Source organism: Gopherus evgoodei, chromosome 3, assembly GCF_007399415.2.
Source record: "Gopherus evgoodei ecotype Sinaloan lineage chromosome 3, rGopEvg1_v1.p, whole genome shotgun sequence".
In the NCBI taxonomy this organism is placed as follows: Eukaryota; Metazoa; Chordata; order Testudines; family Testudinidae; genus Gopherus; species Gopherus evgoodei.
The window spans coordinates 186,657,811-186,683,785 of record NC_044324.1 but is presented as its reverse complement, the minus strand read 5'-3'; the positions used below and the strand labels follow the sequence as shown (position 1 = coordinate 186,683,785).

The 25,975-nt window shown below is 41.3% G+C and overlaps 1 protein-coding gene across 3 annotated transcripts in view; it reads right to left on the bottom strand.

The window, feature by feature from the left end:
• Positions 1–25,975, bottom strand: part of PLEKHH2 (pleckstrin homology, MyTH4 and FERM domain containing H2) — a 123,149-nt gene that overhangs the window by 13,098 nt on the left and 84,076 nt on the right. For 2 of the 3 annotated variants that reach the window (XM_030557657.1, XM_030557660.1), the window contains 9 exons: positions 23,326–23,438; positions 18,956–19,135; positions 15,819–15,916; positions 15,201–15,378; positions 10,750–10,905; positions 8,453–8,550; positions 6,370–6,511; positions 3,861–4,006; positions 2,025–2,154 (listed from right to left, as the gene is read on the bottom strand). In XM_030557657.1, coding sequence (XP_030413517.1) covers positions 2,025–2,154; positions 3,861–4,006; positions 6,370–6,511; positions 8,453–8,550; positions 10,750–10,905; positions 15,201–15,378; positions 15,819–15,916; positions 18,956–19,135; positions 23,326–23,438 — 1,241 coding nt within the window. The remainder of the gene's footprint in view (positions 1–2,024; positions 2,155–3,860; positions 4,007–6,369; positions 6,512–8,452; positions 8,551–10,749; positions 10,906–15,200; positions 15,379–15,818; positions 15,917–18,955; positions 19,136–23,325; positions 23,439–25,975) is intronic. The other variant, XM_030557658.1, reaches the window with a different exon arrangement.

Below are 25,975 nucleotides of genomic sequence, written 5' to 3'. Positions count from 1 at the left end.
GGGAGGAGGTGAGCAGCCCTCAGTGGTGAAAGAACAGGGTAAGGACTATTTAGAAAAGCACAAGTCTATGAGGCCGAATCTAATGCATCTGAGGGTGCTGAGGGAGTTGGCTGATGTGATCGCAGAGCCATTGGCCATTACCTTTGAAAACTCGTGGTGATCGGGGGAGGTCCCAGACAATTGGAAAAAGGCAAATATGGTGCTCATCTTTAAGAAAGGGAAGAAGGAAAATCTGGATACTACAGCCTCACCTCAGTGCCTGGAAAAATCATGGAGCAGGTCCTCAAGGAATCCATTTTGAAGCCTTTGGAGGAGAGGAAGGTGATCAGGAACAGTCAACATGGATTCACCAAGGGAAAGTCATTCCTGACCAACCTGATTGCCTTCTATGATGAGATAACTGGCTCTGTGGATATGGGGAAGGCGGTAGCAAAGCTTTGATACGGTCTCCCACAGCATTTCTGCCAGTAAGTTAAAGAAGCCTGGACTCAATGAATGAACTATAAGGTGGATAGGAAGCTGGCTAGATCATCAGGCTCAACAGTTAGTGATCAACGGCTCAATGTCTAGTTGGCAGCCGGTATCAAGTGGAGTGCCCCAGGGATCAGTCCTGGGGCTGGTTTTGTTTAACATCTTCATTAATGATCTGGATGATGGGATGGTTTGCACCCTCAGCAAGTTCGCAGATGACGCTAAGCTGGGGGGAGAGATAGATATGCTGGAAGATAGGAATAGTGTTCAGAGTGACCTAGACAAATTGGAGGATTGGGCCAGAAGAAATCTGAGGAGGTTCAACAAGGACAAGTGCAGAGTCCTCCACTTAGGATGGAAGAATTCCATGCACTGTTACAGGCTGGGGACTGACTGGCTAAGCAGCAGTTCTGCAAAAAAGGACCTAGGGATTAAAGTGGACAAGAAGCTGGATATCAGTCAGCAGTGTGCCCTTGTTGCCAAGAAGGCTAATGGCATATTGGGCTGCACTAGTAGGAACATTTCCAGCAGATCGAGGAAAGTGATTATTCCCCTCTATTTGGCACTAGTGAGGCCACATCTGGAGTACTGCATCCAGTTTTGGGGCCCCCACTACAGAAAGGATGTGGACAAATCGGAGAGAGTCCAGCGGAGGGCAATGAAAAATGATTAGGGGGCTGGGGCATGTGACTTATGAGGAGAGGCTGAGGGAACTGTGCTTGTTTAGTCTGCAGAAGAGAAGAGTGAGGGGGGATTTGATTGTAGCCTTCAACTACCTGCAGGGGGGCAAGGCCGGCTTTAGGAAGTGCGGGGCCCAATTCGAACAGTTTCGACGGGGCCCCAGCAGGGAAGACAAAAAAAAACCATGTAAACACATAGGGCTTGTACTCACCGGGTGACTCTTCGGCGGCGGGTCCTTCACTCGCTCCAGATCTTCAGCAGCACTAAAGGACCCACCGCCGAAGGGCCGCCGAAGACCCGGAGAGCCGCCAGGTGAGTAAAAATTAAAAAGGCCCCTCTAGCCAGGGAAGAGATTCTCACTGGGCGCAGGGCCCTCTTAAGCGCATGGCCTGATTCCGGGGAATTGGTGGAATTGGCCTAAAACCAGCCCTGAAGGGGGGTTCCAAAGAGGATGGAGCTTGGCTGTTCTGAGTGGTGGCATATGACAGAAGCAGCAGGAATGGTCTCAAGTTGCAGTGGGGAGGTCTAGGTTGGATATTAGGAAAACCTATTTCACTAGGAGGGTGGTGAAGCACTGGAATGGGTTGCCTAGGGAGGTGGTGGAATCTCCATCCTTAGAGTTTTTAAGGCCTGGCTTGACAAAGCCCTGGCTGGGATGATTTAGTTGGGGTTGGTCCTGCTTTGAGCAGGGGGTTGGACTAGATGACCTCCTGAAGTCTCTTCCAACCCTAATCTTCTATGATTCTATTAACAGAGATTCAAGCAACAGAAACACTTCCAACCCACTTTCAACTTAATTTGTTTTTCTCCTGTATACTACATTCAAACTTAAACCACCACCCCAAAAACCCAAAACTGGTAAAGTTCCTTACTTTTGCCACAAACATTTTAGCACCAAAGAATGACCACTTTCTGGCTACTGTGAGATAAATGCGCACACAATCTGCAGCACTGCGCCCCCGGAGAGCCATCCATCTAGTTGATAATCGCTGACGAAGCTGTCTGTTTGAAATGGAACACATAGTGAGAATGTACTTTTGGATTTTGTTGTTAAAAAAGAACTAGTAAAAACCCAATAAAAAACTTTCTGATTTTGTTAAAATGAGTATTTGATTTATGTGCTATATTCTGTCATATCTATCAGATAAGCTGTGTAGAAAACTGTGTAAACTAGTTATTAATATCATTTGCATACAGCAAACCTTAGCTATCTTCCTGTTTCTGGAACACCATGATTAAATTTAAATTATCTAGGATGGTCCCCATCCCCCTTTTAAATAAAAAGTTCTAGCATCACAGGGTGAAAAAGTACAGCTCAGCTTCTGATATACATCTATAGGTACCCACATGTGAAAGCAGAATTGAAAGGACATCTGTGAGATGAGATGTATAAGTTCCACACTGAAGAGACAAGGGTTAACAAGCAACTAGTCCCACAAGGCCCCATCCAGCTGCACTAGCTGGGCATACTCAAAATGGAGGCAGAGCTCAAAAGGGAGCACTCCTAGTCATCAGGGTGGACAGAGGAAGGGGAACAGTTATCTGCTTTTAGCTTCTGCAGAGAGGCCACAGGAGCTCCACACAGCCTGGACCAGATCCCACTGCTGAACTGCCTAATGCCCCATGGAGACTCGGTATGATGGGCTGGGACTGGAGTAAAACAAACTCTGGAACACAGGCAGGGAGAACCCTGCCCCTTTGTGAGTGAATAAGCAGAGCCTCTGGTGACTTTGGAGGGGTAAGAGTAGGAAGTAACCCAGGGAGCAGGCTTGGTGGTGTCCACCTTCAGGCTGCATACCCAACCTGCTGGTCGCAGGGCCCTGGATTGGAACCCAGTGGAGCAGGGAGCGGCCTAGGTTCCCCTACAGCTGGACCTGCAGACTCTTGCTGCTGGACGACACAGCTGCCGACTGTCGCCACTGGGCTATACTACCGAACCCCCTGACAATCCGCAACATGAAATATAGAAACTTTTTACCAACAAATGTAAGTATTTTCAGGTACTATATCCTACTCTTCAGTACCCCAGCTATATTTTTGTTTTACAATAACATTTTCCTGTTTTTCAAATCTTTTTCTTTTCCTGTAGCTCTGTTTGCCATGAGCCATGGGAAAACAGTTGCTATAACATTAGCAGAAATTAGAAGAATATTTTTGTTCAAAATATCTTAAATTATGAAATACCCAATGTTTGACTAGAACAGATACAAATCCTGCAACGTTTACTCATATAAATAGTTTGGTTGAGTTCAATGAGTCTGCCTGCTTGAGTAAGGTCTCCTCGAGGACCAGACTGTGGCACCCTTACTCAACTTTAGTAATACCTTAATAGACTTATTCATTTCAATGGGATTATTTTCTGAGTAAAATAATATTCCAAGTGAGTAAGAGTGTCAGAATCAGGTCCTATGTGAGTAAAGGTTATAGGATCCTAAGTAATTTGTGTATTCTGAGAATTAAGAGCATTTTGCTAAAATACATGATTAATAATCCTATTGTATGTTTGTGTAACAAAGATTTAGAGGAAATGGGTTCTCCCTAACCCATTTGGTAAAAAGAATTTAAGTTTCATATATAGCTCTAGACAAAAATTTCTCATAAATATATATCTAAATCATCCAAAAGCCTTACTTCATCCCTAAACATAACAGAACCCTCAAAGTAAAAATGGTCACAGCTTGCCTATCATAATATTTTCCCCCTCTTACCTTAACTGTTCTTCTGAACAACCATGCCTATACCTCTTTGGGTAAAATCTCTCCACTACATGTTTCAATGTCTGACTGGACTTGGAGGGAGAAGTAACTTGCCCTGCTGGAGTTGAGAAAGGTCTTTCGAAGTCCCCAATCTCCACCTAATAGAAAGGCCAGGAAAGAGAAGATCTTTGTTTGTACAGAGTCATTTTAGAAATTAAATACAGTAACTCCTCACTTAATGTTGTAGTTATGGTCCTGAAAAATGCAACTAAGTGAAACGATGTTAAGTGAATCCAATTTCTCCATAAGAATTAAAGTAAATGGGGGGGTGGGGTTAGGTTTCAGGGAATTTTTTTTTTTGTCAGACAAAAGGCATTATCTACATTTTAAACTATTTTAAACAAGCAATTTAATACAGGTATAGGTTTTAAACAATTTTAAAGAAACAATTTAATACTACAATCATCACTGCTGAGTATGAAGCTTAGTTGAGGTGGTGGAGTCAGAGAGTGGAAGAGGATGGATTGTCCGGCTGCTACTCTTGCTGTTCTTACAAGCACAGGCACTGACTTTGCCAGGGGAAGGGGGCTCAACCCTCGGCCCATCTGCTCCACCCCTTCCCCCAAACCCTGACTCACCTCTTCTCCCCCACCCCCTTTACTTCGCAGGCTGCGTCCTCCCATCTCTCCCCCTCTCCGCCCCTTCTGAATGCAGCAAGCCAGCTGATTGCCACTGGCAAGAGGCAGGGGAAGGAGTGGGGAGCCATGCTGAGTCCTCGCTCCTCTCCCGTCCCTCCTGCCTGGGGCAATCAGCTGGCTTGCGACATTTAGGAGGCAGGAGGGAGGGGGAAGGAGCAAGGACTTGGCGCACAGGCTCCCCTCCCCGCCTCCTGCCTGGGGCAATCAGGTGGTTTGCCGCATTTGGGAGGCAGGAGGAGCCTGCATGCCAAGTCCTCGCTTCTCCCTCCTGCCTTCTAAATGCCACAAGCCAGCTGACTGCTGCGGGCGGGAGGCAGGGGACGGAGGGGGAGATTGCATGCCGAGTGCTCGCTCCTCCTCCTCTCTCCTGCCTCCTAAATGCCGCAAGCCAGCTGATTGCCATGGGCAGGAGGTGGAGGAAGGCCGGCGGGTGGTCTGCCTGCCAGTGGGAGGCGCTGGGGAGGGGGAGAGGAGTATGGAGGCTGCCAGCTGTGGAGAAAGCAGGCAGCCAAACAATGTAATAGTGAAGCATTGCACAACTTTAAACGAGCATGTTCCCTAATTGCTCAGCAACGTAACAATGAAACAAGGTTAACCGGGACGACATTAAGTGAGGAGTTACTGTACCTTTTATGCATTGTCTTCTTGATTAGCATACTGTAAAACTTAAATTTTTTTTTCATTAAGTATATTTTCACTGATGTAAAAATAGCATAAATTATATTTCACTTCTAATTACATTAAATTCACCAGGCAAAATTAGTTAGCACAAATCAAGTTTAAATTACAAAAGTGCAAAACATATTGTATAGAGTTTTTGTGCATTTCACAGTATTTCATATACAGGGACAAATCTTCAGCTGGTGTAAACTGACAAGCTCTAATTAAGCCAATCCATAAAGTACCGTATATACTCGTTCATTGGCCTGTTGGTTTATAAGCTGCCCCCCCCAGATGGTTAGGTAAAAATAGCAAAAACTGTATGACCCTTTCATAAGCCGACCCTATATTTCAGGGGTTGGCAAACTTTGGGTCCTGGTCCGTTAGGGTAAGCTGCTAGCAGGCCTGGGCTTTTTGTTAACCTGGAGCGTTCACAGGCATGGAGCTCCTCAGCTCCCAATGTCCACGGTTTGCCGCTCCCATTGGCTGGGAACGGTGAACTGCATAAGGTGACCAGACAGCGGGTATGAAAAATCGGGACAGAATATGAGGGGTAATAGGTGCCCATATAAGAAAAAGCCCCGAATATCATGACTGTCCCTATAAAATCGGGACATCTGGTCACCCTAGAACCGCAGTCACAAGGAGCCAAGTGGCTCCATGTCTGCAGACACTCCAGGTAAACAAAATGACAATGTATTAGATATTCGATTCGATGAGTTTAAAATCATCAAATTTTGGTGTAGTCCCATTTATAAGCCGACCCCCGCTCTTTCATGTGTCACTTTTTTACCAAAAATATTTGGCTTATGAACGAGTATATACGGGTAATTCTCAAACTTTCTTTATGTCATGATCTCTATGTTTTTCTTCTTTATGAAAATAAATCTTATACAGAAATATATCTACTGAAACATCTGTAGGCTGTATTATTATGGTATATATAATTTTCAGAAGTTATTCATGGCAGAGTGAATGGGGAGACCTGTTCAAGACTCTCTGTAACAAAAGCAAATGGCTATGCTATGTTTAATTAATTAGGGCAAGATCATTCAAGGTGCTGTGAACCTCCCACCTTAACACTGAGGTCAGTAGGAGCAGAAGGTGGTCAGCAGTGGCCCGTTAATGTACAAATGGACTGTTACCATAAACCCATAGATTACCTGAGCTAAAAGAGCTGCCATTTCCAGTGCCAGTTCTTTGTTGACAGGAAAAAGTCCGTTTACTATCTGATCATTTGTCTGATACATTAACAACAGCTTTTCCCTATCTGTCTCCCCACGAACTTGACCTGAGAAATAAAGCCTACAACAGAAGAAAGAAAAGTTATTTAAAAATGAAAATAGGGGTATTAGATGGACCCTGGGGATTAGTAATGAGACCTATGACCTTGCACCTCTGGGCCACTAGTTTGAAGTCAGCTCTGACCATAAATTGTTACCATCTGATGACTTACATTGACTCATGTGAAATGAGTTGGTGATATCAATCCAGTTCCTAATGGATAGGTGTTTCTATCACAAATGGTAGCCTCAGCAGTTAGGACAAAGAATGAATGTGCACAGAGACTTATTAACGCTTCAACTCTGAAGGTAACCTGTCCAGAGCAGAGTTGAGGCACAGAGGAAGGGCAGCACTTGGAAGCGTTTACTGCCACTGTACTAAGTCTGTGGATGAATGGAGAAAATCAGCCTCTAGAATTGTCACTCTAAACCATTTTACTAGCTATACATTCACTACTTCCAAAAGGTGGGGAAAAGTGACCCTTCAGTATCTTGTCATTTTAAAATTTTTGCTCCAGTTAAGCCCTTCACTCTTTTCCATAGAACAGGGACAGCAAAGGAGTAAAATCTGGAATTTTATAATGAAATTTGAAGGCTAGCTACACTGCTGTTCAAACTGATTACTTAACACATGCCCTTAGTTTTACATTTTTTAAAAAAAATGTATCATTGTACACATATATCTTATTTTTAAGTGAATGATAAGAAATCAGACTAAAAAGTTTAAACATGAATAGAATTTAAATGCCAGTTTGAAAATAATTAAAGATATAAATACCCACCAAAAGATCTGCACCTCATTGAATCTAAATGAATAAAGTTTAATGATTTCACAATTAAGCATTGATTTGTATTTTGCTTTCATGAAATTCAACACCACTTAACACTTGAGGAATCATAGACCTTTCAAGTACATAATAGTGCAAATTAGTATAGTGGTTTTTCACCTCTGTAGATCTAGAGTTTTTAATTTGGTAGTGTCAGCCTAGTCCCCATGTATCCAAAACTCAAGTTCCAGTAAAGTTTGGCACAATTAGCAACTGATGCTCAGGAGAGACCAAGGACTGAGCAAAAGGGGTGTTGTAGTCAAGACAAGTGCTCCTCAATCTCATAAGCTTCACCTACAGATTAAAAAATTAAATACCAGTACATAACATAATCAGTTCCATTTTATTGGATGTGGATTGTAGATACAATTGGACATTACAGTTTTCCAAGCTAAACAGGGTAAGAGAAATCAACTTTTGATGGAAACTATTGTGTGCTGACCTTTTTACTACTGAACTATGAAACATCAACCTGTGACAGTTGCTTATTATGCAAATAATGTTCGACTCACTATTATCTCATCCTTCTCCTACAGATGTATCCCATTACTTCTATTTTTAGAGATCCCTTTAATTGGTAGCCTTCTCTTGCTCTCTTCTTGTTAGATTCATGATATATGTTTAAAAGTCCATGCACATTGGATCTGCATGCTCCTAGAGCCTTATTCTATACCTGTGCAGGTGGAACCCACACAAAAGACAAGCAGATCAGCTCAACCTCAACAAATGGGATCTTACCAGGTGTAAGATGCTTGGAAGGAGGGTTCATTAAGGGAAAGATGGCCTCGTGGAGGATGTGGGAAGGGCCACAGCCTCTAAGCAGGGTCATGGGATGGGGTGTCCAATGAACCAGAAGATTGACTAAGGAAAACAAACCAGGATTTGCTTGACTAGCTTACTCTGTACTTCCCAACCTGCTAAGTTTAAGAAAAACAAACATCTAAGGTTTATATGAAGGTTTCCAAAATATTGATACTAGTGAAGTTAAATTATTTAACAAAGGTTGCATTCTCTTTCTCTCTTAACATTTTGGAGTAAACTTTGATTCAGCTAATATGTTTCCAGATAATAAACACTATATAAATTAAAGAAAATTCCTAGGACACAGTAGTGGAATTATGCTCAGTATTATATACCTGTTTTTATATGTAAGACGCACAGTTCTTGTTCCTTCACATTTCCCAGGATACTGTTCTTTGGAGGCCTGCTCCCATTTAGAAATAATGTCACAGATCTAAAAGGAAAATGAATATGTGGAACTATCAGTTCTGTAGTTTCTTGCCAAAACAGCATCTTTGAAGGAAACCATCTGTTTATTATGAAAGAATTTCAATTATTGTAACTTAGAAAAATCACATAGCTTTAATTTTTAAACTTGTGAAAAGTACCTGTACAGGCACTTTTTAGCTGAGGATTTAACAGTCAGATTTTGTTGTTGTTATTCGCTTATCCTACCAGACAGACCTTGGTTTTGGAATCTGGCCATAAAATGTTTATACAGAAAGGAAAGGTATATAATTTAGCAGGAGCCACCACATACGTAATTATTCAAAACGAATGACTTTTATAAAGAGGATAATTAAACAACTATACTGCATGCTGTGGATGGTTCCGTTTCTAACCAGTGTTTTGTGCAAATTGGAGACTCGCTTGGTCCCTTGTTCCCAGATCAAAGGAAGAGTGTGTTGCAATGACAGCACCCTAGTCCATTCAGATTAGATGGGAAGAAACTATTTATTGACTCCCTTGGAAAGACTCAGCAAAAATGTTAACAGAATCCAAAATCTCACGTTAATAGAAAACAGAATACGAGAATAAGTAAATTGTTTAATTGATTTTTTTTTTTTTTTTACCTTCCATGTCATGATTTTTTGTTTTGGTTTTGGGTGGTTTTTTGTTTTTTTTTTTTGGTAGGAAAGAGGAATCCTCCATGGCACTATTTATCTCCGGTTGCATCATGACCACTTTTCTTCCAGCCATAAGGGCAGAGCCCCCTGAAGCCAGTTAATACTTCTCTGAACACTGCAGAAGGGTGTAACAGGCCTGCCTGATGGTATTACCCAGCATTCCTTACTCCCCAGGGCTGAAGGAGCTGCTTCAACACCAGTCCCAGCCCCACTATATGCTTTGCGAGAACAACGATGTAACGTAGTAAACCGTCAATTATGTTGTGTCTTCCCAACCCTTGCTGCAAATACCTTAATCCTGAGTTGTGGGGATAACTACATCCCTTCAGAATCCACACAAATAACATTACACGGAGCACTGCCAATCTACTGAACTGAACCTAAACCTTTACCTCCTTGTATTGGATAGAAAACCCTCTGACATTCCTTCCAGATCTCTGTCAGCCACTTTCCTTGATCTTCCAATACATTCCTCACTTGAGCAACATATTAGAAGAGCTGTTTGTATTTTGTTATTTTAGGAGCTGGGTTTATATTTCTAAGGTGTATAGTTTCAGAGTAGCAGCCATGTTAGTCTGTATCCGCAAAAGGAACAGGAGTACTTGTGGCACCTTAGAAACTAACAAATTTATTTCAGCATGAGCTTTCGTGAGCTACAGCTCACTTCTTCAGATGCACAGAATGGAACACACAGACAGGAGATATTTATACATACAGAGAACATGAAAGGTGGAAGTATGCAGACCAACAGGAAGAGTCTAATCAATCAATCATCCTGTTGGTATGCATACTTCCACCTTTTCATGTTCTCTGTATGTATAAATATCTCCTGTCTGTGTGCTCCATTCTATGCGTCCGAAGAAGTGAGCTGTAGCTCACGAAAGCTCATGCTGAAATAAATTTGTTAGTCTCTAAGGTTCCACAAGTACTCCTGTTCTTTAAGTGTATAGTAAATCTGATGTTATGACAGGAACCAGGTTGCCAGCATTGGACTCTGAAGTCTTCTAGCCACAGGACTTGCAAAGTACAAGATCTAGTAGTTCAATTTTCGTGTCACAGCCCTCATCTGGAGACTTCTATTCCAGTCTACTTCACTTCTCCAGCTCTGAGAGCTCTTCAGGATTACTGAGTATTGAGATCTTTGTTGTTCAGCCACAGGAGTTGGACTGAGAACACCAACTAAAGCCACAGAATGAGCATTGGACTGTAATAACTTTTAGCCACTAATAACAGTCCTCATGTAAACTGGTGTCCTAGAGGTGAAAAGTTCCTTATCCCATCATCAATTCCCTGACCCATTCTAGTCTGCCAGGCACTGCTTTTAAATGTATTCCACTGAATGAATTTCAGAGTTAAAAATTAGAGTTTGTTTTCATCTTTCCTTTGATGTATGTCAAATGAAGAAAAGCAAAAAGCATTTAATAAGGAAATAATTTTCCCTTACATTGTTTGTTTGAAAAGGCCTCTGTAAAATTAAGATATTTTTGTTGTTTAATATGTGCAGCTCATTAAAGAGTTTTGTTTACTTTAATGTTTCCTTGAAGACAGTGCTCTATATCCTTGCCAGAAGGATCATCAGTAAATAATGCAAATCCTGACTGCACTGGTTTTCTCATTCCTGTGTCTTGGTTAAGGGTGTTCAGAAATTCTTCCACCGTGGTGGAGGCATCAAATCCAACAACCTGAACAGAAGAAAATGAAACACTTTAGTTACAAAAACTCTCAGAAATATTAAATGTAAGATTTTTAAAAAGGACAAGACACTTTCTAGAACATACATGGAAAGAGAGTGCCCTGTTCTATCCTCCTTGGATAGCTCATTGTCATTACAACTTGATACATTCCACTACGGATTAGACAAAAATTTAGCCAGGATTTAAACTTGTAAATTCTGGAAAAAAAGAAGACAGTTTGGTGGTCTTTATTCTGCCCTACTAAGCAAATTTTATGTCAAAAACTTTGCTTACCTGTTACAAGTCATTGCATTTTGTTTACCAAATCAAAGACTATTATACATAGCATCTCAGACTGTTATTAAACAAATATATTATTTTCCTTTTTTTGTTTTCTAGCTCAAGCTTAATCTCTAGATAAATGCATTTACAGTTTTTTTTTAAATTTACTAAGCTATAGATTTGAATTAATCTAAATGTTTGATTTAAAAAGGAAATTTGATATGTTCCTCAGTGAGGAAAAATATTATTAGAAATACTATAACAAAAAAATTATGACAGGGTGGCTCAGAAGGTAAGATTATAGATAACAACCTTGCATGACATACAATTTAACAGGAGCCTTGATTAGATTATACTGTATGTCTGAAAAAAAACATATAAAATGTATTTCAGGAGCAGTGATATATAGTATATATAGTAATTGTCCAAAGAATATTTTCTACCTCCCATGTCTACTGGTGTAAATATTTATCAAGTTTCCTGTTCTGTCTTTGGTACTAAAGAATTTTAGTAATATGTGGCTAATTGTCTCTATTCAGATACTTGTCTCTGACACTTCCCTCAACTTTATGTTTGTGCTAAAGGACAGGAGTATCTACCAGGCTCTACACACAAAAGAAACCACACCACTTTTATTAGTAACAAAATGTCTTAGAAATATTGGATCATGGAGTCCCACTGACTGCAATGGAAACTAGGAGCCTAAATACCTATGGGGATCTGAGCCCAACTAACTAACCAATTATAGTGATATTTAAGACTCTTTATTGGTTTTATTTCATATCACTTGGGAGCATGTCTTTTCAAACCAATATATAAACATCATGGATGGTTACATTCTTTTTGATCTCAAGCATTTCTCTTTGAAACTTTAAGGTGATAACTTTATGGAGATCCAAGTACATATATATATTTTTGTTGGCTATATATTGAATACTTTTTTAAAGTTTATAAAAATGTTTTGAAAGCAGAGTTTTTCTTTATATCAGGAAATAAAAATGATATTCAGTACATAACTACATAATTTTACAATTATTTACATGCCATAATTCACAGAAGGGATACTAGATCCAATACTGACCCTATACTGAAGTTAATGGGAGTTCTACTGTGTCATAGGGTGACATGGCCCCTGTCATAAACAGATAGCTAAGGGTTAATGTCTCTTTCACCTATAAAAGGGTTAACAAACAGTGACCTAAAACACCTGACCAGAGGACCAATCAGAAAACAGGATTTTTCAAATCTGGGTGGAGGGAAATTTTGGGTGTGAGTTCTTTGTTCTTTGTCTTGGGTCTGACTCTCTTGGCTATGAGAGTGATTTTTCTATCTCCAGCTTTCTAATCTTCTGTTTCCAAGTTGTAAGTACAAAAATAGTAAGGCAATAAGGTTTATATTGTTTTCTTTTGTATTTACATGTGTGTAGTTGCTGGAATGTTTTAAATTGTATTCTTTTTGAATAAGGCTGTTTATTCATTTTTCTTTTAAGCAATTGACCCTGTATTTGTCACCTTAAATACAGAGAGACCATTTTTATGTCCTTTTCTTTCTTTTTTATATAAAGCCTTCTTTTTAAGACTTGTTGGAGTTTTTTCTTTAGTGGGGACTCCAGGGAATTGAGTCTGCAGCTCACCAGGGAATTGGTGGGAGGAAGAAGTCAGGGGGGAAAATCTCTTTGTGTTAGATTTATTAACCTGACTTTGCATAACCTCTGGGTGAGGGAGGAATTTCCAGGACTGGAAACAGGGAAGGTGGAGTCCCTCTGTTTAGATTCACGGAGCTTGCTTCTGTATCTCTCTCCAGGAACCCAGGGAGGGAACACCCGGAGGGGGGAAGGGAAATGGTTTATTCCTCTTTGTTGTGAGACTCAAGGAATCTAAGTCTGGGGGTCCCCCAGTGAAGGTTTTGGGGAGACCACGGTGCGCCAGGCACTGTATAGATTCCTGGCTGGTGGCAGCTTTACCAGGTCCAAGCTGGTAACTAAGCTTGGAGGTTTTCATGCCAACACCCATATTTTGGACGCTAAGGTCCAGATCTGGGAAAAATGTTATGACAGCCCCTGTAAGGAGATGGAAAGGAGTTAGCCTGGTCTGTGGCTACTAAGGAATTAATGATGATAACTGAAACATGAGGATCAGCTGAAAAGATTGATGAAATTGATGACTGTCACCTGTGGAGGGTGTTGTGCAGGAGGAGAGAACTATTAGAAATAGGAAATGCTGTGGTTTAAAAGAGGGGAGAAGGTAGGCAAATGGTAGTCTGTGGGAATTTAGAAGAGAAAGATGGGCTGTAGGAGAAGGAAATACGTAGGGCATTAGATCCTGAAAGAAGGGCAGGCTGAAAGGAAAGCTGGGCCTTGGAAGAAGGCCCAGACTAAATTGATGGGCCCTGAAAGAAGAGGCAGGACTAAGAGAAAGCTTATGGGAAGAAAAGATAATTCAGACTCCAGATATCTGGTTACTGAAGGAATAGCTCATGGTTTGCTGGTATTGTGAAAGCCTTTAAAGACACTATAACCCTAAAAGTGTCTAGCCACTAGAGCAGGGGTGGGCAAACTACAGTCCAGGGGCCACATCTGACCCTCCAGATATTTTAATCCAGCTCTCGAGCTCCAAGCGGGTTGGGGGCTTTCCCTGCTCCATGCGGCTCCAAGAAGCAGTGGCATGTCCTCCCTCCAGCTCCTATGTGTAGAGGCAGCCAAGAGGCTCTGAATGCTGCCCGTGCCCCAAGAGCCACCCCTGTAGCTCCCATTGGCTGGGAACCACGGCCAATGGAAGCTCCAGGGGCGGTGCCTGTGGACAGACAGTGCGAAGAGCTGCCTGGCCACACCACCATGTAGGACCTGTAGGGTGAACATGCCACTGCTTCTGGGAGCTGCTCAAGGTAAGCACCGTCCGGAGCCTGCACCCTGACCCCCTCCTCCACCCCAAGCCCTTACTCCAGCCCTGATCTCCCTCCCACCCTCCGAACCCCTCAGTCCCAGCCTGGAGCACCCTCTTGCACCCCCAACCCCTCATCCCTAGCCCTCGCCCTCCCCCTCGCACTCCAACCCCCTACCCAGCCCAGAGCCCCCTCCCGCTCCCTGAACTCCTCAATTCTGACCCCACTCCAGAGCCCGCACCCCCCAGCTGGAGTCCTCCCTCCTCCCCCTCCCCAACTCCCAGTTTCATGAGCATTCATGGCCCACAATACAATTTCCATACCCAGATGTGGCCCTTGGGCCAAAAAGTTTGCCCACCCCTGAACGAGAGGGAGCCTGGCTGGAGGGTCAGAGGTCTTTGCTGTGTGTGTTTTGCCTGTAGAGCATGAGAGGCTACTCTGGAACAAGAGTTATTCATGACATGAAGTTTTTTCTTCAGTTGCCAAAACTAAAAATTTTTTAAAGAAAATGTATCTTCTTTTATTTGATTTAATTGAAAAGCTATTTTCTGTCAAAAGATTTATTGACAGAAAATTCTGACCAGCTCTAATCATTAGGAACATATAGGCACAAAGGGCTGATGCAGTTCTGAATGAAGTCAATAGAAAGGTTCCCTCAGACTTTAATGGGGTCTTGATTGGCCCCAAAAGACTATGGAGCATATTCTGCCTCTAATAAATGCAGGTATCCTCTGTTAGTGATGATCAGAGTTACACATGTGCCTCATGACCTTCAATAAGCTACCTGACTTCCAAGGTGCTCAGTTGGAGGGAATACCTCTAACACCTTGCTCTCTTCTCCAGACTGCTCCATTCATGTGGTTGATTGGTTAAACAAGAAAAATGAAGTGGATACTACTTAGGCAATAATCAAGTTTTAAAGATGTTTTGCTCAAAACTTTTTCTTTTCCTGAAACACTGATTAAATCTGACAATTACTTTGCCCATTCCATTGCTAACCACCAGCCAGGAGAAATTCAAGCCATATTTACTTTAATCCCATAGTTCTCCCTCCTTCATCTTGGCTATGACACATAACCACTTCACAAGTGTGCTAATAAAATCAGATTGGGCAAGTTAAATATCATGCTTATGAGCCCTACCTGGTATATACCATTCAGGAAATGAACTGGAATACTGAATGGCAATGAGTGGTGGTAGGGATTTCTTAGAAGGGTTGAAAGGATTTCCATCCTTGATGGCCTTCCTTCTCGGTCCCCATTCTGCTGGGTTCTCTCAACACATCGCTGACAGTAAATTGCATATTTCCCAAATTCAGTTCTGTGACAAAAAGAGAAACAGGGCATGGTTCATGAACTGCTTCACTATGTGCTAAGCTGTGAGTAAACCCACTGAAAGATCCAAATGGAAGGAGAACTCTGAGGTTTCCTTGCAATGTTTCCAACAGATTTTCCATCAAAGGTAAGAATATAAAGGGTGTTAATCCATTGAAATGAATAGTTTTGTCAGGAATGAATTTGCCTCAGAACACTTTGGGTAACAGCTATATTGTGCTTTTCATGCTTTCACATTGTGTGTTCAGAATACTGTAGTGCAATTTTCAAAACAAAGGACAAATTTTCCAAGTGATGCACACAAGTTGTGTGTACAAATTGTACTTTTGTAGCATTTGTCCACAAATATGTCATAAAGTTGATTTTAAAATGTATCCTAGAAGTTCCATTAGTGGGACTTATACAGCTAGTAATACATAGGCACACCTGGAATCGGCATTCTTCTTTAAGTGAAGTTTGAGGAGCCAAAGGAATGGATGCTGAGGAAGGAATAGTCCAACACAGAGAGCTAACAGCTGCAAACCCTGGAAGAAAGTAAAAAACAACAACACTATTTTGGGCATCTTACAAAGTAAAATAATTTCTTGCTGTGATCACTGGTCAACAGTGCAGTTCATTGTGCAAGATGCCAAATAAAATGACAGACAATTGTATATTGGCAGGAAAAGCTCAAAACTACAGGTAAAAAGCTGAAATGAATTGGGATATTACCTCATTGGAAGCCCAAGATGTCTTTATCTCTATTTCCATGTTTCCCCCTTCCTGCAACTTTTTTTAGTTCAGTTTAGATAAAATTATATACAAAATACTGTTCTAAAAGAAAACTAAGGTTGCAAAGTCACTCACTCAAATGTTGGGGAATACCTGAATCAAGGTTGCCTGTACCACCTTAATTCAGTTCCCCTGTAAGTATGCATTACAGATAGTCTTTAATTACATCCCTTTTTCCGCCACAGGACCCCTACCTCATTCAGTGCACAGGCTCAACAATGCTCACTGAATGAGCAGCTATTTGACTTTTTTTTTAATCCTCATTGTTCAATGTGTAGACCCAAGATTTATTTATTGCATGCTATTCAAACCTACTCTGAATACAGAATTATTAATTTCCTCATGGGCTTTTTTATGGAGCTCATCACTTCAGCACTGATTTACAAATATTAATGCATTTATTTTCTCAACACCCTTGTGAGGTAAGGTGACCTTATTATCCTTATTTTACATATGGGGAACTAATGCACAGAGACATTAATGTTTAAAGTGTAAAATAATTTTGGTGCCCACTTTGAGATGTCTATAATCTGACTTTTTTTTTCAGAGACTGTAGCATTTTATTTGTTCAGCTTTCACTGACTCCATGGGCAGTTATGAGTGTCCAGTACTTCTGCAGACCAGAGGTGTCTCAAGTGGGGCACCCAGAAATGAAGGACTACATAGTTAATGAAAAATTTGGTTTAAATAACATGACCTGCATCAAATAGGAATTAAATCCATTTAAGGTGGCATTCAATTCCCTAAACCACAAAAACATTCCATCTCTTGCTGCAGACCCCTCCCTCATTCACTATGCAGCCTCCAACATCTGCAACAAATGAAGCAGGGATCCTTCAGACAACAGTCTCATTCACTACACATCCTGATTCATTCCCAGATCACAAGTCATACTGTGCACTGAATAAGGCTTGAGTACTGTGGAAAAAATAGTTTGTGACTATGTGATTAAAGACTGCATATATGCATACACACAAGGGGGCCGAATTACAATTGCACTGAGAATGAAAGGAAAACGGCCTCCTTACTCTCAGGTCCTGTGCATGGCATCAAGCTATCCATGGGTGGCGGAAGGAGCAACTGCAAGTCATGTTCAGCTCCTTTGCATGCCCACTACAGATGGAATCCTCAGAGAATTTAGCTGCCAAACTCTAACAAGTCTCTACTGAGCATATGCAAAGAAAATTTTAGAGGCTCGTAATTTAACCAGATTTGCGGAAAAGGGCACAGCCCCAACAACAAGGCAACCAAATACATTTCAAGTCCCTGCTCCAAAGTGTGCCAGCACTAGAGCATCTCAACAAAGCATTGCACACATTTTTTAACTTGGGTAAAACAACATATTTGTCCTTGACCTCATTCTGAGAAACAGCTAACATTTTTACTGAATATTTACCACACTAAATCAGCCTGAGGCAAACACCTCATGCGGAAAATTTCAGGTTAAAGATGGCCAAGTTATAAACAACTGAAAACAGGGACTTAGAATGGAAAATGTCAGGAAACCTCCACTATAGATCTACCTTTAATACATTTCCCCCCCAGATTTCATTTGCTGATGCTAGTCTCCTATCCACACTCCTCTGGCCCAGGACAGATTCTGAGGATGAAATAAGTGGCAGCTTCACATCTTGCCTGCAGGTTAGGTGGGATTGTTATTATTTTATCCCTCTAAGCATTTGAAGAGTTTCCTTCTCAAAGACCATTTACTGCACCATGCAACTTCCATTAAGTTAATGGAAAAATTAATGGACTTCAATGGGAGATGGATCAGACTTTTACTTGGGAGGGGTAGTGAAATGAAAGTGAGAGAAAAAAACGTATCTTCCTGTAATGATCTGGGACCTCAAAACATTCCCTCATCTCATCATTTTTATTTTATGAAAACACTTTAATGTACTTTTAAAACCATTATGGGAGATTATAATGTTTTTTTCACCTACAAAGAAAGGCCCTATCAATGAATGGTATAAGAGTGTCAAAAAAGAGAAAGGTTAAATTAAAACCATCAACTGCAGTATGTGTCAACTTAATAATTTTCAAAAATATGAACTCAGGTACTGAATACAAACACATGAAGTCAACATATTAATGAACTGTTTCCTTATTAAATTCTCCTGCTTCTTTCCTAGCTGTCTGTGTACCGCTACTCACATGGACTACTAATCCATATCTGTATATACCACTTAGACTATAATTCCTTTTTCCTCTCTCAGTTTAATTTTTTTCCTACTTACAAATTTGAAGAAAAATATAGTTCTGGTAATAAAACAGAGTGAAGAAACACAATTAGGTGCTGCATAGACATTATTTGGTATGCAGTATGTGTACAAGATTGCGTGGGAGGCTGTAAGGCCAGGCACTGGAAAGAAGATACTTGTCTTGAAAACAAGCATATTAAACTGCATAGCCAAATATGGGGAATGAATTGCCACCTCCCACCCCCCCAAGCACATTCTAAAGACAAATGTGCTGTGTGAGTTAGGGGCTGAATCTGGAATTAACTCAGGAAGAAAAACAGGCTCTCAAGGAAGCATGCAGCAGCTGAGAGGAGAACCACAGGGGTCTATGTGTTACACCTTATGTTAAACTTTAAACCCACTTGCATTTGTGTTCAGCACTTAAAAGAGATGAGGATGTTATTTACACTTATTCTTCTGATTTACAATAAAGCACAGCACAAAGATGTAAATTTTACCAAAGCATGCAAATTTCTTTGCTGTACTCAATGGTCCGTCAAAGCCCTTCATTGCTCATGTGAAGGACATTCCATTAACAGAAGTTATTCGTACCTGTATTGGTCCTGCCTGGTTCTGTGGATGTCGTCGTCTTGTCTGCTTAATGAGCTGGCAGCAGATCTCATTTTGAAGCTCTGGATGTGTGAGGCAGATCTGCAAAGCACTCTGGGCCAAAGATACATGGTAATCAATGGCAGGAGAGTCAACTGCAGCATTTATAAACAACTGGCAGGTCTGGATGTAAAATAATAATATGTAAGTTTATATATCAACCTCCATCTAACCCCTTCACAGAGGTGCTTCACAACCAAAATTCAATAATATTTAAATCATCATGCATTACATTAATTAAAATTTAAAAAACAAAGATGCTATCCCTTGAAAAGTATGAGGAAAGGAGTGGGGTTCTTCTCTACATGACCAGATTTAAGATAAAAATACCTCTGAACAGTCTATTTTCAAATGCTTTTTTAAAAGTGGGGAGGGATAAAATGAGGCAGATTTCTGCAGGGAGTGAATTCTACTCACTAGGAGCTATGACAGCAAAAACACAATCACCTACTGAGACATGATGAGGTGATGTCAGGCAAGTTTTCAGAAGATTCTGAATAAAACCAGGGCCTATATACATTGTTCAGGACTTTGAAACCCAAAAGGGCAAGCTCAGAATCAATCTTCTACTACTGTAAAGGCAGTCGATATAAAAACAAAAATTGGGCACAACACAATCATTGCTGGTCCGTCCTGTGAGCAGTTGCAGTGTTGCCTGCCATGGCAAGGCTGCTGAAACAAGAGCAACAAACTTTAAAGGCCTCATTCAATAAACTACAAATTGACCAGAACATTAGGATTTTTTGTTTCTTGAGTTGTATTCTTCCTACATTGGGAAAGTTTTCAATGTGGGAAGGGGAAAGGAAACAAAGAGGGGAGCTATTAGGTGGCATAATGGGTCCGTGCAATAGTTCTTTAGCTCAGGAGTCCTAAGTTAAAATCTGGGCTCAAGTCCCATGAGTTTGATGGTCACATTCTGTCTCCACTTGTTCACATCACAAAAGCAGCATAATATTTTGCACTACTGGTAGTCTCTGCTCAAGCAAATTCCACTTCTGGAATAGCTAGGAGCTTCCATAAAGCAATGGCAATATTGTCCAAGAAAGTTTGCATAACACCTGCCCCAGAAAGGTGGGTTCCAGTTGGTCTACATATTTAGTCCCTTGGTTACATGATCACTAAATCCACTTACACATTTTAAATATTAATCTTTAAGGAATTATTTTAATAACCAATATAGAAGGGAAACAAACTATCAGCAGATTAGATTCCTTCTATCTTGAGATATTTAGATATATTTGACTAATTTTGATTAGCAGCAGAATAACTGAAATTGAACCCAAATGTCTTTTTTTGATTGATACATTAGTTCTCAGTCAAGTTGGGAATTAATTTAGAATCGCAAACACTGAGTTCTTTATAATGACAATGTCACATAAGTCATCCCTTTCTAGCAAAATAACTACTTCCTGTGATAGACGTTCAGATTTGCTAAATGTAATTCAGAATGTCATTTTTCAAATACATGTGTTTATTTGTGCTGAGGAAAGTTCATTCCCTTTTCAACTTTCATGCTGTTGGGATGAGCAAAATAAAATGGACATTTTTCTTTAAGACTCTCCTGACATTTCAAACAAACAAGCTGGATATGCCAGTGCCAGGGACTGAACAGATGGAATGTATAAAATTCCTTTCAACATCTAGCCAAAAACTATTCCATATGACTTCTCAAGACAGCTTTTACTGGAAGGAACTTGGTCTTGGCAGAATTTATGGATAAGGTCCATGGAGAAAAGGCTTTCTAACTCTTAATATATCCCTCAGTGTGCAAAGAAATGGCAGAAAAGTACTTTTTCTCTGTAACAATCATTAGCATATAGTCTATAGCAATCTTCAGCTGCGAAAAACACATTTTTACCTATCTAACCTGAAGAGTGAAATACAGGGGAGTTTTGCCATTGACTTCAGTGGGGCTGGGCTTTCACCCAAGGACTCTGTTCTGCAACCACCTGTGCTCAAACACTGGGGTCTACCTGCACGCAACAGGATCAAGACGTATCTCTTGAATTCATTTGTCAGAGCTGCATCTTTGCAGAAGGGCAGTTGCTGTGTACTCTTTGTACTATTCTCAGGGGTGAAAGTAACTGAAAGGACTTACCGGTACGCCGGAGTCCTGAGCTGGGGCGTGGCCTCAACCAGAAGAGGCATGGCCTCAATGGGAAGAGGTGGGGCCTTTAAATACCCGGGCTCTTTAAATCACCTCCAGAGCTACCAGCTGCAGAGGCGGCTGGAAGCCCTGGGGCAATCTAAAGGGCCCGGGACTCCGGCCGCTGCTACCGCAGCGGAGCCCCATGCCCTTTAAATCACCGCCAGAGCCCTGCTGGCACTACCCCAGGGCTCCGGCAGCCGGGCTTGGGAGGCAATTTGAAGGATCCGGGGCTCCAGCCACTGCAGGGAGCCCCAGGCCCTTTAAATTGCCAACCTGGGGAAGCCGATCTGGTCCGGCACGGCATACTGGCTCTTTTACCTCTGACTATTATTAATAATATGATATAATTTTTTTAGGTCTAAATATTTTGAAGACTCTTACTCTGTAGTCTTCACATACATTTTGTTTTACTATATATTATTATTAAGACACACATACTTTTCACTTGTTCACTAAACTCAAGAAGGAAAACACAGGCTCAGCTTAGACATATGTATATGAAAGTCTTGATAATTTTTTTTTATTTATAAAAGAAAAAGGACAATAGAAACTTTCCCTCCTAAGTCATCAGTTTGAATTCAGCCAAGGTCCATAATGAATGACAATTGTTACCATATGATTAGAGTTAGTTCAAAAATTAAGAAAAAATGTGCAGAAATGATGGTTTGGGGTTTATTTGTTTTTTTGCATTTTTTCCCATTACAATTTGTAAAATGTCTTCAATCTCTAGAGCTGGTTGAGAAACATGAAAAAAGCCATAACATTTTAAATTACTTTTTGTAGTTGTTGTTTGTTTAAAATTTACTTGAAAAAAACAAATTTCAGAAAATTTCAACCAGCTGTCTATCTGATGGATGTTTCCTAACCCATGAATTTGATTATTTTAGTCTCAGGCCAAAAATCCACTATCCTCCTGGGTGCTAGCTGGCAATTTTACTGATAATCTCGGCAGAAAGGTCATAAATTAAACAGGCCTGGAGACTGAACTGCTCTCTAAATTCTAGAGTTGTTCTCTTCAGATTAGGGGGGTGAGGCTCTGTGGAGAGGCTCAGCTAGCACTGTCCGTGCCTTATGTGTTCTGAAGATAAAGACATAGCTTTTCTTTCCAGGCTGTGATGGGGTGTACCAACCCCACAGTGGACCAGAAGGGGTTAATGAGAGTTTGTGGGCTCAACAAACTCCACCCTGCTACACCTGCAGTAGGTGTCAACCCTGGAGAAGCCTGGCTGGAGTGAATCTGCTGAGTTTGGACTGCTGGCAGACAGCACCTCCCAGAAGGAAGGTAGGTGGGCATGCAACAGGCAGCCCAAAGCAGTGGTGAGGGAAAGCTAGAAAACTGAGTCTACCCAGGATTCTCCATGCTGGTGAAAGAGTCTGTAGGGAGCCAAGGCTGTCTGCCAGGAGAGTAGAGAAAGCTGCAGAACCAGCTGGGTGGCAGAAAGTGCTAAGAAGCTCTGCCATGAGACTGTGGAAGAAGCTTAAAGAGAGAGATGCTGATACTCTGTGAGTCTGGGAAATGTCTATGGGAAAGGCCTCAGAAGGTAAGGTAAGAACTAGTCCAGTGAGGGATCAAGGAAACTGTGTAGGCAGCCTTCACTGCTTATTAAAGGGTCCCTGGACTGGAACCCAGTGAAGTGGGAAGGCTTAGGTTCCCCTACTGGACCCATGAGGATAGTGGAGTAAAAACCCCCTGGCAAAGAGTAAGCACTGTTGAAACCCCAACACCTGAAATAAGGACTACTGATTCTGGAGTTGGACTGAATATGAGGTTAATGGACTATTCTTTGTTGAATTCTTGGCTCACACCAGAAGGGGTGGCTAGGGTTGCCAATTTTGGTTCGATGTATTCCTGGATGTTTCATCACGACATAATCTTTAATTAAAGATTAATCTTTAAAGTCTCCAGGAGACTTCAGGACAATCCTGAAGAGTTTGCAACCGTAGAGGTTGCATTATATGTGATCTGGCTGGAGGGCCAAGTTCCAAGAATCCTAACATCACAGCTGTCAGTGGAGGACAGCCTGCTACACCACACAGAGCCAAAAGGGGAGGTGCTAGCTGGTGAGTCAGACTCACATGCAGGTCTGTTAAGAGAACATCTTTAGTGAGCAAAAAAGTATCTCTCTCACACAGAAAAAAACACAACCATTTACCAGGATTTTACCTTAAATAATTTTATTGCTTCGGTTTGCAGGGCCTCTGATGGCAGTGTTGTAAGAGGGGAAGCAATTCCTTCTTTGCTGTGACAAAGAGTCGGGTGTCTCCAAATTTGAGAGGCTGAACAGATAATACATGGTCACTGCTTGCAAGGAATCATTTAAGATAATGACTTTATATAACATCTTTCATCCAGAAGGAACCCAACATATGTTATAAACTCTTAGTAACTGACTTTACATACAGGAATCATTTTGGCCACCAATAAAGTGCAGCCATTTCTGTGTGAATCACAGCAACACATAAAAATGCATAGGAACACTTTTAATAGTAAAAGAAGAGTCTCTCATTTGTTTCAAATTTCAGGGAAACTTAAGTAGGCAGAATTGAATTACCCATCTTGGAACAGATCTTGGGGGGGAAAAGTCCTGGTATTTTTAATAACTGTGGGTGTCATCGGACCTAGGTGTTGTATCTCACCTGGAAAAACATTGCTTCCACTAGCACAGTACTCCCTAACACCATGCTAGATACTGACTCAGTAGGAAAACAAACTCATCTGTCTTTATGACTGAATAATCATCACTACTTTTTCAGCAAAATATGTATTTGGTTTCCATTCTGACCCTCCGAACACCTACTGCAATGTATTACAGTTGAGTTGAAAGGGCCTTCCCTATTTATTTTCCCAGGTAGCCATGTTTATGGCTTTCAAATTATGACAGGTATGGGGAACAATATCACCATTCAATGCATCAAACTATTTCCTGCAGAGGTTGAGCTTCTCCGCAGAAATCTCCCATTCAAGTATTGAACTACCTCAAATCTCATTAGTTTGAGATCACTGTTTGAAGTGGTATGCTCCATTGTGTGCGTCTCTAATCAAAACAGTACAATCAAGATAGGCAAGTCTGGTACAACTCCTGTTCAATTGGCTCATTGTTTCCACAGTTCATATCCCAATGATAAGTTCTTTTATTTTAGAGACGTCTATACCACAAAAGTCTGCTTAGAAAAGTTTCAGAAGTCGTATTTCTGGTTCAAGAGGTTCAACAAGACCAACTGCCAGTATAGTTCTGAACACCAGAATCTAGCCACTAAGGAATGTGATTTAACTTGCCTGGACTAATAGGACACAAGAACTCATGCCTCTTCTTACCATATGTGTGGGAAGTGACTTACACTCAGGATATGCTAGCAACTAAATAAATGAAAAACTGTAGCAAGCTATGCTACTGTGACATACTATGGATAAGAGAACAGTGCTGATATACTGTAGAGGACTCAGACAGAACATCACCACTTTCCTTGTTGATTGCCTTAAGGGCAGCACACACGTTTTCCTATTGCTTAATAAGATTCTGCTAAAAGCTATTTTTTTAGGCTTTAACTAGTTAAGTGTAGACACTCAACATACATTCTCGCTCATATTGTCTAATATCAGCAAGTTTAGGGCCTGATCCTGCAAACGCTAACTCAAATGAAGTAATCCTTATTCTTATAAATAGTCCCATTGATTTAAATGGAACTACTCACAAGGATAAGGTCTGCAGATCAGTCTCAGAGTTTGTAACAGCAGATGCCCCAGCTAAGAACATTCTTCTGCAGACTTTAAAGCAGTGGTGGGCAACCTGCGGCCCATGGGCTGCATGCAGACTAATGAACGGGGTAATCTGCTGGCAGGCCACGAGACAGATTGTTTACGTTGACTGTCTGCCGGCATGGCCACCTGCAGCTCCTCGTGGCCAACTCACGCCATTTCCTGCAGCTCCCATTGGCCGGGAATGGTGAACCACAGTCACTGGGAGCTGTGGGCAGCTGTGCCTGCAGATGGTCAATGTAAACAAACTGTCTCGTGGCCTGCCAGTGGATTACCCTGAGAGGCCACTTGCTGCCTGCAGGCCATAGGTTGCCCACTGCTGCTTTAGAGACTGAGTGTTTACAGCTGAGCTAGAGATATTTAAATAAATTAAAAACTCAGTTTCCATTTCCAAGTACAACAATGTTTTTGCCATAAAGAACAAGATGTATTTCTGAATTTGGGCAGACAGACACATATAATAAAGCTTCAGCTCATTTTTGACTCTTCATGGGAGATTATTGTGTAACTTGCTCATGCCTGATCCTGCTGCAGCAGCACCATGTTGGGGCAAATGGCCATTTCTCCAAAATCTATGTCTACCGTAGTCTAGTGCAGGAGCATGTTTATTTTGGCAAGGTGATATTTCTGCCCTGAGTACTCAAAGTGCTTGCTTGTTGGCAAGAAGAGAAGTGACTCAACAGTTCTTTGTTTAATAACACCTACTTCTTTTATGGCACTTTCAATCAGTAGATATCAAAGCACTTTACAAAGGAGGTCAGTATCATTATTGCCATTTTAGAAATGGGGAAGCAGAAGCACCGCGCGGGGAAGTGACTGGCCCAAGGTCACCCAGCTGAACAGTGGCAGAGCCAGGAATAGAATCCAGATCTCCTGTGCTTCCCTTTCTCCCTATACAATGCCTCAGAAAAGCCTCATATTTATTTTAAGTCTCATAAGGGAAACACGGATAAAACCTACAAGCACCATGGCAAGCAACATGAGGATGGAATGGGTACTGTTGGTATGATGTTCAAGGGCTGGAATAGTCCTATCTTTGTAGGATGCAAGTTTGCCC